Source organism: Oncorhynchus kisutch, linkage group LG10 (assembly GCF_002021735.2).
Source record: "Oncorhynchus kisutch isolate 150728-3 linkage group LG10, Okis_V2, whole genome shotgun sequence".
Taxonomy (NCBI): domain Eukaryota; kingdom Metazoa; phylum Chordata; class Actinopteri; order Salmoniformes; family Salmonidae; genus Oncorhynchus; species Oncorhynchus kisutch.
In genome coordinates this window covers 57,133,520-57,144,584 of record NC_034183.2, presented here as the reverse complement: position 1 = coordinate 57,144,584, position 11,065 = coordinate 57,133,520, and the positions used below count along the sequence as shown (strand labels likewise).

Sequence of the window (11,065 nt, the reverse complement as noted above, 5' to 3'; positions counted from 1 at the left end):
TCACGAATTAAGCCACACAAAAAACACACACAAACGCACAAAAATGCACGAAATTTAAACGCACGAAATTTGCTGAAATGCATTATGTACATATGTGCACGAATTGAATGTGAGACTGTGTTGCTTGTTTTTATCGTGGAGAAATCGGATGGAACGTCCAACAAAATCGTGTTCAATTTCCCATTTGCTCAAATAGATCCTAAATATGTACCGATTTCTCTGGTTTACGTGTTTTCCAGTGTCTTGGTGGGAGTATTGCTGTTTGTTTGCTAGCGAGTGTGGCCTTCTGTGAAAACCGTGTGTTAGGCTTGAATACGTTTTTAGCGTGTGTCGACATTCCAATAACGCCACTTTAGCGAGATGTTTCAAAATATAAATGATCTTTATATTAAACTGTACTTCAAGTCAATACATTTTGACAAAAATGAAAGCGTATGCCGTTGAATTGCAATATTTGCATGCCGGTAGGAGCTCTCTAAAATGCTGCCATCTTTCTTGGCGGTCCAACATGCTCCTGTTGTTGTTTTTTAATACATTTGCAAACATTTCTTAAAACCTGTTTTTGATTTCTCATTATGGGGTATTGTGTGTAGATTTATGAAGGAATAAACGATTTAATAAATGTTAAAATAAATATGTAACGTAACAAAATGTGGAAAATGTAAAGGGGTCTGAATTATTTTCGAATGCACTGTAAATCACAAGACAGTGTGAGTAGTGGCTTCATGCACCGCAGAAACCTGAGGGGACACAGAGTAAGTGAGGGTGGCTGTGGGGTGGTCCCTAAATTGAATAATTTTGACAATCTTGCTTCTCTAACTTGATTGATAGCCTGAAATGGCTTATTGGTAGATAGTTATGAGTTTGGGAGATTGGGAACCCATCTGAGCTAGCTAAAGCCAACGTCATACCATTGCTAAATGGCTGGTAGCATTACAGAGAAATTATTATTATTATTACGTTTTTTAAGAGGACAAATCTGAGGGGGTACATGCCCCTGTGCCCCCTATGGGTATGGCCCCACTGAATGTGAAAATGAAAAACAAACACCTCAGTATGCGTTTCATTTAGGTTTATTGTCAGTGTGTCAATATCGGAAGGACATTACGTTTAAGAAACATGGATGAACGTCTAATTCTGATGTAAAACTGTGAGAGCTTGAAGCTCGGATGACAGTTTAGCAGCTGAACTCCAGTTTAGCGGTACTTCTCCGCCAGGGCCAGAGCCAGTTGCTGCAGGAACTTGTCCACGGACAAATGGATCTCGGGGGTGAATTCGGCGGGGAAGTAGGCGGCAACGACCACAATCAGGTTGTGAGCCAGGATCTACAAAGGAAAATGGAAATGGATTATTTCACCTTCACACAGGTAAAAACGTAGATTTTTTTTGTGTTTTTTTGTGTATTTTTCTCTTACCTTGAAGTTGGTGGGGTCCACCCTCAGCTTGGTGGCGTGCAGTTCACTGAGCTTAGTCAAGAAACCAAAAAGGTCGTCCAAGTTGCCAACACATTCATCGATCTGATTCATGATGGTGATGCCGTGCTTCTTCACTGGAGCGGAACTGGGGGCCACGGAAGCCCAGTGGGAGAAGTAGGCCTTGGTCTGGGGGTAGACGACGAGCATCCTGTCGAGGACATTAGAAATCAGGTGAGCCAAAAATCATTTTAAATAAAAATTCACACGGTCGGGGATCCCGTCCATATTTTTGCTGAGATAGGCAAAGCTTTCATATCTTCCATATAATTGACTGAGGAGTTGTGTTAGTAATTTGAATACATGTACCTAGTCTATAATTGATCATACATCGTTATGTAATTACCTGGAAAGAGCCTGGTCTCCAATCTCATCGGATTTAGGGAGGATCTTGCCCCAGATGGCCTTCACGTTAGCTTTGTCCTTGGCTGAGAGACTCATAGCTGCGTCTTGTCCGTTTATCCACTTAGATGAAGATGCTGAGAAAAGAAGCGTGTGAGCGTAGACTTCTCAGAGGCTGTTTTTATTGAGGCATGAAAGAAGGCACACCCCGATGTAATCTCGGCTCCTCCTCTCATTGGGCATTTTTCCAAGACATGATTCATGTTTTTTTTTTGTATATGTTATGGAACTGAGCCAATTCGTGTAATGCCCCAAATATGACAATTGCACAAAATCGATTTCGTTTGTAAAAATGCTGTCATAACATTGCATGTATTTATGTAATATAGATTGAATAACAAAGTGTTTTTGAAACACTTAATATCTCAATATTTTCTTTACAGTTAAGGTTTAGTCGTACGGTCTAATATTGCCTATACTCATTGGTGAGTATGTGATTCTGTACACAAGGCAGTGTTGGGGAGTAGTGGACTGCATGTAGTTCAACGAGTAAGGAAACTACATTTCGTAGTAGCTTGGTGGGAGTTGAACTACATTGAAATCTAGTTAGGGTTTTCAGTAGTTAACTAGTGTTAATAGGCTAAAATACCCCAAAGTTCTCTGACAATTTTTACTCTATTACATTTCAGATTTACATATGATCATTTTTTTACGAAGTTGTTTGGCTATTGAACTTCTTTGCCATAGTAACTTTATATTTTTCTTAGGGGTATCTTTAGTGTAGCTTAATTTCTTCCAGTGTAAAATAATTGCTAACTTGGTCAATTATATTTCAGAGTAGCTTCCCCAACACTGACAAATATTTGCAACGTGATTGGATTGGCAACTAGCAACCAAATCAAGACGTGTTGGCTTATATCCAATTTGGCCGTTGTAGTCAATATTCACAGTTAATATGAGACATATTATAGACCTGATAATCGGAACGGTGTTGCTTTGTTTGCAAAGCGTAGCCTAGGCCTATCATTAAACATTGTAACAATATATAGGCTACGTGCATTGTATTTCAGTGGAGTTAAACAAAAAGCTGTAGTTTCATTGAATGAAATAGGCCAATATCCACATTGAATAGTGTCCAGTTAGAACGTATCAATTCCCCGGATGAAAGCCTATAAAACGACTTGACACCAACTGACATTTAGAATAATCATTCAAAAAGACCAGATATATGGAACTTTCAAATGGGTGGGGCCGTCTGAATATGAAGATAAAACACGTTTTGAGTCATGCTCTTTTTTTTTATAGTTTACTCCCAATCTAGGCTTAAAAAAAGACACCCTAAATAAACACTTACATCAATAATTAGAATTTTATAACGATAATATTGCAATTCAATGTGAATATTACAACGATAAATTAAAAGAGAATGTTGTGCTAAATAAGGTTCTATCCTGAGAGAATTGGCATTAAAGTTTCCGAACCTACATTGGTTTGAGTGGTGTCAGATATTATTTTGAACTTAACAATATGAATTGGCGTATTTTAGTATGCAGTATTTAGAGAACATTGAACAGAACAAGGCTATGTCAATAACTACATTTGGACAAAAATGCCGATGGAGGCTCATCATGACTTGTTTATTCCATCCATAATCATTTGTATTTGGCAACGCCTAAATGACCAAGCATTATCTTTAAAGGTGGGATGAAGTTGGCTCAATGCCGATATGTGCCACACTCGATGACCTTGCCCCCTCCAGATATTCATCCAATCATTTTCTGTGTTCTGTTCAGGGCGGAGATACTGAACATCAATAAATTGGACGTCGCAAGAGACAAAAAGCTCAGGAGTCCCTTGTAACATTTTGCAAGTACCAACGGAAATCAACAAACAAACGTCAACATGGTCGACTGGACAGATGCTGAGCGCAGTGCCATCGTAGGCCTGTGGGGAAAGATCAGCGTGGATGAGATCGGACCCCAGGCCCTGGCCAGGTACATTCTTATAATATTTATGTAGATATCATTAAATAATAACACGATAATAGTCTACCTAGAATATTTACCACTAAGTGCGTAGTAGGAAATCGCGGTGTTCACCTTTGGTGCGATACAGACCATATTGATTGTGAAGTATAATTTTAATGGCAGCCTGTTTTATTTATTTTTAGACTTCTGATCGTGTCTCCATGGACTCAGAGACACTTCAGCACCTTCGGCAACCTGTCCACACCCGCTGCCATCATGGGTAACCCCGCGGTGGCCAAGCACGGAAAGACCGTGATGCACGGACTGGACAGAGCTGTGCAGAACCTGGATGACATCAAGAACACCTATGCTGCCCTGAGTGTGATGCACTCCGAGAAACTGCACGTGGATCCCGACAACTTCAGGGTGAGTATTGCACGTTAACAAACTGAAACAAAATACAAAAATAATTAGTCTTATGAATTAAATAGCGTTATGAGCCGATGTAAAGCTTATTCCAATATTACATTCTCTTTCTGGTTCCTTCTCCACAGCTCCTTTCCGACTGCATCACCGTGTGCGTGGCCGCCAAGCTCGGTCCCGTCGTTTTCAGTGCTGATACTCAGGAAGCCTTCCAGAAGTTCCTGGCTGTCGTTGTGTCCGCTCTTGGCAGACAGTACCACTAGAGCATCACTCGACAGCATCAATATGGAAGAGAGATGACACTCCAACTCCAGTATGTTAGGCTGGAAGCTGTGCCATAGCTACACATATTGAAAATAATAAAATACACGTAAAAGCATTTATCTTTCTGAAGTATTGTTTTTTATGGAAAACGCTCTCCTGCAATTTTACTGATGGCAAATGGGTTCTAGTTAGGCCTTCAGTGGATTCAAATAAGCGATGCCTAGCCTACACATTTTCAAGTTTGAAAAATAAATGATTTCTTAAAACTTGGACAGACGATCACATGTTTTACATTTAGCAGACGCTCTTATCCAGAGAGTCTGCTGAATTAGACCTTTCGGTTAACAACACTCTTAACCACTAGGCTACCTGCCGACCATTACATAATGTTTGCTACTTGTAATATGATAACTACAGTATATTTGCATATGTATTTTCTTTGTTTTAGATATTTAAATATGTATGTCCTTAGAATGACTGCAATCCACTGTCAACAAATGCTTTTACCATTTTTGGACCTAAAAACTAATTTGTCAATATTTTTAGCAACATTTTAAACGTCATACCACAATCATGTGAAATTGTTTTCAACACATTAATTGAGTAGCCTAACACAATCCGTTTAAAATATGATTTTGGAGCCTTGCCCTCGCCATCACTGGATTTATCCACAGCAATGTGACAGATCGCGCCGTCTTGCAAAACGAGGGCAACTGATGTCGAGCTTTATTCAAACAAATCCGATAAAATACAAAATAGAGCTGCAAGTATTATTGCGGCCTCCGGAGTGGCGCAGCGGTCTATTGCACAGCGCAGTGCTAGAGGCGAGGCGAAGGTCGAGAGCCATGCGAACTCGGATCTGTAGTATGGAAGTTGCAGCGATAGGACAAGACTGCTACTACCAATTGGATATAAAGGAATTGGAGGGGGAAAAAGGCCTATATATATTATTTATTGCATCAATTCACTGTCCATCAACTCCTGTCGGAACCCTATGTCACAGCCACTAACAACTAACAACCCATATGCCTGGAATCCTTACATCACAAAGCAACATGATATAGTGAGTGGTCTCGTCGCTGTAGCACATTCAGAGATTGATTAATAGACAGTAATCTTAAATAATTCATAGATTTCAAACGAAAACCACTTTCTGTTTCTCATAGATGGACCAGATTAAAATGCGATGAAAGGCGAATTCCTAATTAGTTCAGGAAGAGTTCTGTGAGACATTCACAGCAATGGGGGAAGACATTCGGATCAAGAGAGACGTTTAGAAAATATGCACATTTTCTCTGACACTGTATATACAAATGTGTATTTTACAGTTATAAGGAAGGTGAAATCTCATAGTTAGTCATTTTATAATTTGATTCTACTATATTTAGAAAGCATATAAGTAATTTGAAGTCTTATTCATACAGTTTTGTTGAATAGGAAATACATCATCTAAATATTTAATGTCTTCCCATTTGTATCATATTTGCACTGTGTACCTGAGCTTGTGTCCTCAAAAGTGACTACACCTCAGCAATTATTTTTTTACCAGGAAGTGGAGATTTTAACATTTCTTGGAGTGCTGCATTACAATTGTTTATAGCCCTCTAATGATAAATCATTATTTTTGTGGATTATGTAGATTACATTTTAGATTACATTTAAGCGTTTTTAAAATGTTTGCATTTGAAACATTATTCTAGAATATTCGGATTATGTATTACATACTATAATAAGGTGGTATTTATCCCAACAATGTGATTTGCATAAGTGAATGTTCAACCTTAACATGTAATAACTACACAACTGTCATGGTGGATAAAAATAATTATCTGAAAGCCACATCCCTAAACTATATCTCCAATCTTCTGATCTGACCCACTGGGTAATTTAAGCAATAAGGCCCGAGGGGGTGTGGTATATGGCCAATATACAGTTGAAGTTCGACGTTTACATACACCTTAGCCAAATACATTTAAACTCAGTTTTCACAATTCGTGACGTTTAATCCTAGTAAAAATGCCCTGTTTTAGGTCAGATAGGATCCCCACTGTCACGCCCTGACCTTAGAGATCCCTATTATTCTCAAAGTTTGTTTAGGTCAGGGTGTGACTCGGGTGGGAAAGTCTATGTTTGCTATTTCTTTGTTTTTGGACGAGTGTGGTTCCCAATCAGAGGCAGCGGTCTATCGTTGTCTCTGATTGTGGATCACATATAAATTGTCCTTTTCCTTTTGAGGTTTGGTGGGATATTGTTTTCTGTTTAGTGTCTGTACCTGACAGAACTGTGCGCTTTCGTTTTCACTTTGGTTATTTTGTTTGAGTGTTTTTTGAAAATAAAATATCATGAACACTTTCCACGCTGCGCTTTGGTCCACTCCTTTCGACGAGAGACGTTACAACCACTTTATTTTTATCATGTCTTCATTCCTTTTTCATTCCATTTTTTTAAAATGTGTGAATCTACTGTATTTAGTCTGCTATATTGCTAACATTCAAATATGAGTTTGATGGTGAAATATGGTGGAATAAGGACACAAAAACAGAACATAACTTAATTCATTGCCCGTGTATTTTATTGTGATAACAACAGCGCAGGAACTGAACTACAATTTATCTGTATTTGTCAGCCAGGGCAGCGGACAAAGCTGCAAGGAATTTATCCACAGCAATGTGCACTTCGGGAGTGAAATCCCGAGGGAAGTGAATAGCCAGGGTCACAAGGATGTTGTGGGACAGAATCTGAAAAGTAGATTTTAAAAGTTAATATTGACGAATTAAGCCAGCAACAGACTTAGAGTTGAAGTCGAGAGTGATAAAAATAAAGATAATAAGTTATCTGGGCGCCAACCTTGAAATTGCCAGGGTCAACGCGCAGCTTGAAGGCGTGCAAATCGCTGAGAGCACTCAGTCCTCCGACGAGTTCGTCGATCACTCCGACAGCATTACCAATTGCACCCATGATGGTGCTTCCATGCTTCTTGACTGGGTCAGAGCCGGGGCTCAGGTCTGCCCAGTGGGAGAAGTAGGTCTTAGTCTGGGGGTAGGCGGTCAGCATCCTGCAAATGAGTTTGCATACCATTTTAGGCGTATTTAGATGCCTTAACTTTTAAGCATTATGCGTATCTTACTCTTACCATCGTCTGTCTACAATGTAATGCAAGTAGTTGACTTATTGTATGTTAAAATGCTTATTCGGGGTAGGCACATAGGCCGCTGTCAGCGGGTTAAACACAACCATTCTCATCATTCATTCATTAAGAAGGCTTACCTTCCCAAAGCCTCAGCGCCGACGACATCTGCCTTTCCACTAACCTTGCCCCAGAAGGCCTTGACCACAGATTTGTCTTTTGCTGTCAGACTCATTTTGCTCCTTTTTGATTGACGTGTATTAGATCTACAAGAATTTAACCTAACAAGATGACTGCCTATACAACTAGGTCCCTTTATATTACCATAGAGCGGCAGACACGCCCAGCTACTAGGGGACACTCCCGGTACACTGCAACCATCTTTGTCAAAATCCAAGAGTAAGAAACGTTATCTTGGCTTTTATCAAATGTTAAGTTAGAATTTCTATATTAGGCCCTCCCATAAGATGTCAGAGGGCTATGTTTGTAATAATATACATCATTAACGTTTTTCTGATTTTTTTTGCCTATGTTTTCGTCTTCTGACTGTACTGTGAAACAATGTCTGGAAATAAATTGTACCTGTCAACAATGTTACAATTTGTTTGATTGATAAATATAATAATACATAATAATGACTATTTATTTCGTTGCACAAACGAAATATGTCTGTATAATCAATCATATATTTCCAATAGGCTAATTCTAAAGCTGCTTCTGGTAAAATATCAACATATTTCATTGCTAGCTAATTAGCTATTTAAAATTACGATGCACCTTAGTAAATTAAATTGTACAAATCAAAACCACCTTCAAGACCTGCATTCAATTGGAAAATATTTATTCAAGGTGACATATTTGACATTTGTTCGATATGATCTCTAATGAAAAGGTTGATTAGACTTCGAATGATGATCGGGAAAAAAGTCAGAAGTCATGCGAGGACATGGGTACACACCTATCTGCAAATAATACAGGACATTCCTGCTTATCATATGTAATGTCTTGAAATTAATCACTTAAAATGGGCGGAACGGTCTGAATCCCCCGATAAAAAAAGGAAGGCATAATATTGTCGTAGATAAGGAACGGATAGGCCGGAATTAGCTTGATTCTGTACAAACTAATACAAACTAATAAAATAGTATTTACTGTTGTTTTTAACAGATCAATTATTGGATTTTGAAACTGAATTCTCAATAACATCAGGTATAAGAGCTCATTAAACACTTGGCCAATACTGATCTTTACCAGAGCCAATCACATGCGCCGCCTCCAGTGGGCGGAGAACACTCATAAATATAAGTTGCATGCAGCGTCTCCCTACATAATACATTAATTGTTCAATCTTGTTGCAAAACCGGAAAACAAACACTGGCAACATGGCTGACTGGACAGACGCCGAGAAGAGCACCATCAGTGCTGTCTGGGGCCAAGTAGATATCAATGAGGTCGGACCACTGGCTCTGGGAAGGTAGGTTATGGCTTCAGCCTCATTCAAATATATCATCTAATATAGTTTATAGTGGAGATCATGAGTAATTATAACAATATTATACTTGTCCTGTTATCTTATTAATATTGAGTTGATATTAAGTTTGAATGGAGCATATTAGAGTATTAACTAGGCATATAATTTAAATAGATTTGAAATAATTCACATACTTCGGTGTTTTTGCAATGACAGAGTCCTGATCGTCTACCCCTGGACTCAGCGTTATTTCGGCTCTTTCGGAGATGTGTCCACTGCCGCAGCAATCATGGGCAACCCCAAAGTTGCTGCTCACGGCAAGGTCGTGTGTGGAGCTCTGGATAAAGCTGTGAAGAACATGGGCAACATCTTGGCCACATACAAGTCACTGAGCGAGACCCACGCCAACAAACTCTTCGTCGACCCTGAAAATTTCAGGGTAGGCCTTTTGTTTTAGGCTACACGTATAACATTCAGAACAATACGTCTAATTACAAAGGTAAAACAAAAACGGCAGTCTTATTTAACATGTTCCTCCTTTGTCTTCTGTCCACAGGTGTTGGCTGACGTCCTCACAATTGTCATTGCCGCCAAATTCGGAGCCGCTTTCACTCCTGAAATCCAGGCAACCTGGCAGAAGTTCATGAAAGTGGTTGTCGCCGCAATGAGCAGTCGGTACTTCTAAATGTACCCCAGACAAGTGATTATGTTCTGACATCCCTGCCTGAGTGAAAATAAAGTCATCGAAACAAGCTGCTGTATTCATATTTGTACAAACAACATTAGGGTTAGGGTTGGGGGGGGGGGGGGGGTAGCAATTTTTGGGGAAAGTTCCACCACAAAACCCATAACATCAATAATTAGGCAATATAGAGATGGGCATTGACCGATGGGGAACGGATGGTTTAGGGTCATGGACTATTGTGTTAATGAAGGGCGGCTGCACTGTAAACCCTTATTAGTTATCATTACTCTACAGTGTTGTGGAAACCCGCTGCACTAGGATTCTAGAGTACAGTTACTTAAAACGTTACAGCTGGCTTTACTCAAACTATAAGTGTTTCATGATCCCAAATGGGCCACCATTTAAAGTTGAAACACAAACGTTTTAGTAAGTAGAGAAATCTTTTAAGTACATTGTACTAATAATAATTTTTGTCCACTAATGGTAATTTCAGAGTTACCTAAACATAGTAGTTTGAGCTAGATCTACTAAATAATTGGAGTCTGGGCAACATGTTGAAGTATATTTTTTTGAGTACAGAATACTTAAAAGATGTCTGTCCATTAACTTGCTTTTACTCCCTACAACAACTTTAGTTGTAAAGTTCTGTTTGTACTCAAAACATTAAAGCCATAACAACTTGTCACTTAACTTGGTTCCATCATGTCACTGTGAATTTAATTGTTTAAGTATCCAAACTGTGTAACTTTTGCACAACTTACTTACAATTCCAAGTAATATTACTATTTTATATGTTAATTTCACTTGATTAATAACTTAAATCATTCATGTATCACTGTAATTAATTATTTTAGTTACTCTATTATTTGGTGTGCATTCAACAAATACCGAATCAACATGTTCAAGTTTGCATGCAACTTTTGAGGAAATTAAACATAAGACAGTAAAAAAAATTATGCTATCACATTTTAGTCCTGTGTAACTTTATAATTTTTGTTAAATAACTCAAATAATTTCTGGAAACCAGCTGCACGTCAACATTTTAAGTAAAAAACTACTCTTAAAATCCAAGTTCTTTCTTTCAGTCAACTAGTCTAAAGCAAGTTAGCTTTACAACAGTTTATTTGATTTGAAACACTGCGGCTTCAGAAACACACATATCTAATTACATGAACGCACCAAACATGATTCATCTATTTTAGCATCCATCAATAGATGAATGCCATTTCTGTACAGCATGACTCATTTTAACAGAACTTTTAAAAGACTCTGATAACAAACCTACAACTTTCAATCAATTCAATATTGTGTAAC

General features: G+C 38.5%; 4 protein-coding genes across 4 annotated transcripts; 2 read left to right on the top strand and 2 right to left on the bottom strand.

Moving 5' to 3' along the window:
- Window positions 1-1,057: 1,057 nt before the first annotated feature.
- Window positions 1,058-1,986, bottom strand: LOC109898495 (hemoglobin subunit alpha-4). The gene is made up of 3 exons (XM_020493482.2): window positions 1,819-1,986; window positions 1,416-1,623; window positions 1,058-1,325 (listed from the first exon to the last, which is right to left on the bottom strand). Exons 1-3 carry the CDS (start codon window positions 1,911-1,913, stop codon window positions 1,197-1,199), a joined length of 432 nt encoding a protein of 143 aa, XP_020349071.1. The 5' UTR covers window positions 1,914-1,986; the 3' UTR covers window positions 1,058-1,196.
- Window positions 1,987-3,542: 1,556 nt separating this feature from the next.
- On the top strand, window positions 3,543-4,585 carry LOC109898494 (hemoglobin subunit beta). The gene is made up of 3 exons (XM_020493480.2): window positions 3,543-3,808; window positions 3,985-4,207; window positions 4,336-4,585. Exons 1-3 carry the CDS (start codon window positions 3,717-3,719, stop codon window positions 4,465-4,467), a joined length of 447 nt encoding a protein of 148 aa, XP_020349069.1. The 5' UTR covers window positions 3,543-3,716; the 3' UTR covers window positions 4,468-4,585.
- A 2,429-nt stretch (window positions 4,586-7,014) lies between these two features.
- On the bottom strand, window positions 7,015-7,958 carry LOC109898493 (hemoglobin subunit alpha-like). The gene is made up of 3 exons (XM_020493479.2): window positions 7,736-7,958; window positions 7,316-7,523; window positions 7,015-7,206 (listed from the first exon to the last, which is right to left on the bottom strand). The coding sequence occupies exons 1-3, from the start codon at window positions 7,828-7,830 to the stop codon at window positions 7,078-7,080; spliced, it is 432 nt and encodes a 143-aa protein (XP_020349068.1). The 5' UTR covers window positions 7,831-7,958; the 3' UTR covers window positions 7,015-7,077.
- A 965-nt stretch (window positions 7,959-8,923) lies between these two features.
- Window positions 8,924-9,818, top strand: LOC109898492 (hemoglobin subunit beta-1-like). The gene is made up of 3 exons (XM_020493478.2): window positions 8,924-9,069; window positions 9,283-9,505; window positions 9,623-9,818. Exons 1-3 carry the CDS (start codon window positions 8,978-8,980, stop codon window positions 9,749-9,751), a joined length of 444 nt encoding a protein of 147 aa, XP_020349067.1. The 5' UTR covers window positions 8,924-8,977; the 3' UTR covers window positions 9,752-9,818.
- The last annotated feature ends 1,247 nt before the right edge of the window (window positions 9,819-11,065 follow it).

Excerpts from the sequence above, each read along its gene's own strand:
- LOC109898495 (XM_020493482.2), bottom strand. The coding sequence starts at position 1,913 with ATGAGTCTCTCAGCCAAGGACAAAGCTAACGTGAAGGCCATCTGGGGC. Across the intron at positions 1,624-1,818 it reads GGAGACCAGGCTCTTTCCAG|GATGCTCGTCGTCTACCCCC; the intron begins GTAATTACATAA and ends TGTCCTCGACAG. Across the intron at positions 1,326-1,415 it reads TGGACCCCACCAACTTCAAG|ATCCTGGCTCACAACCTGAT; the intron begins GTAAGAGAAAAA and ends TTTCCTTTGTAG.
- LOC109898494 (XM_020493480.2), top strand. The coding sequence starts at position 3,717 with ATGGTCGACTGGACAGATGCTGAGCGCAGTGCCATCGTAGGCCTGTGG. Across the intron at positions 3,809-3,984 it reads GGACCCCAGGCCCTGGCCAG|ACTTCTGATCGTGTCTCCAT; the intron begins GTACATTCTTAT and ends ATTTATTTTTAG. Across the intron at positions 4,208-4,335 it reads TGGATCCCGACAACTTCAGG|CTCCTTTCCGACTGCATCAC; the intron begins GTGAGTATTGCA and ends CCTTCTCCACAG.
- LOC109898493 (XM_020493479.2), bottom strand. The coding sequence starts at position 7,830 with ATGAGTCTGACAGCAAAAGACAAATCTGTGGTCAAGGCCTTCTGGGGC. Across the intron at positions 7,524-7,735 it reads GGCGCTGAGGCTTTGGGAAG|GATGCTGACCGCCTACCCCC; the intron begins GTAAGCCTTCTT and ends ACTCATTTGCAG. Across the intron at positions 7,207-7,315 it reads TTGACCCTGGCAATTTCAAG|ATTCTGTCCCACAACATCCT; the intron begins GTTGGCGCCCAG and ends TCTACTTTTCAG.
- LOC109898492 (XM_020493478.2), top strand. The coding sequence starts at position 8,978 with ATGGCTGACTGGACAGACGCCGAGAAGAGCACCATCAGTGCTGTCTGG. Across the intron at positions 9,070-9,282 it reads GGACCACTGGCTCTGGGAAG|AGTCCTGATCGTCTACCCCT; the intron begins GTAGGTTATGGC and ends TTGCAATGACAG. Across the intron at positions 9,506-9,622 it reads TCGACCCTGAAAATTTCAGG|GTGTTGGCTGACGTCCTCAC; the intron begins GTAGGCCTTTTG and ends TTCTGTCCACAG.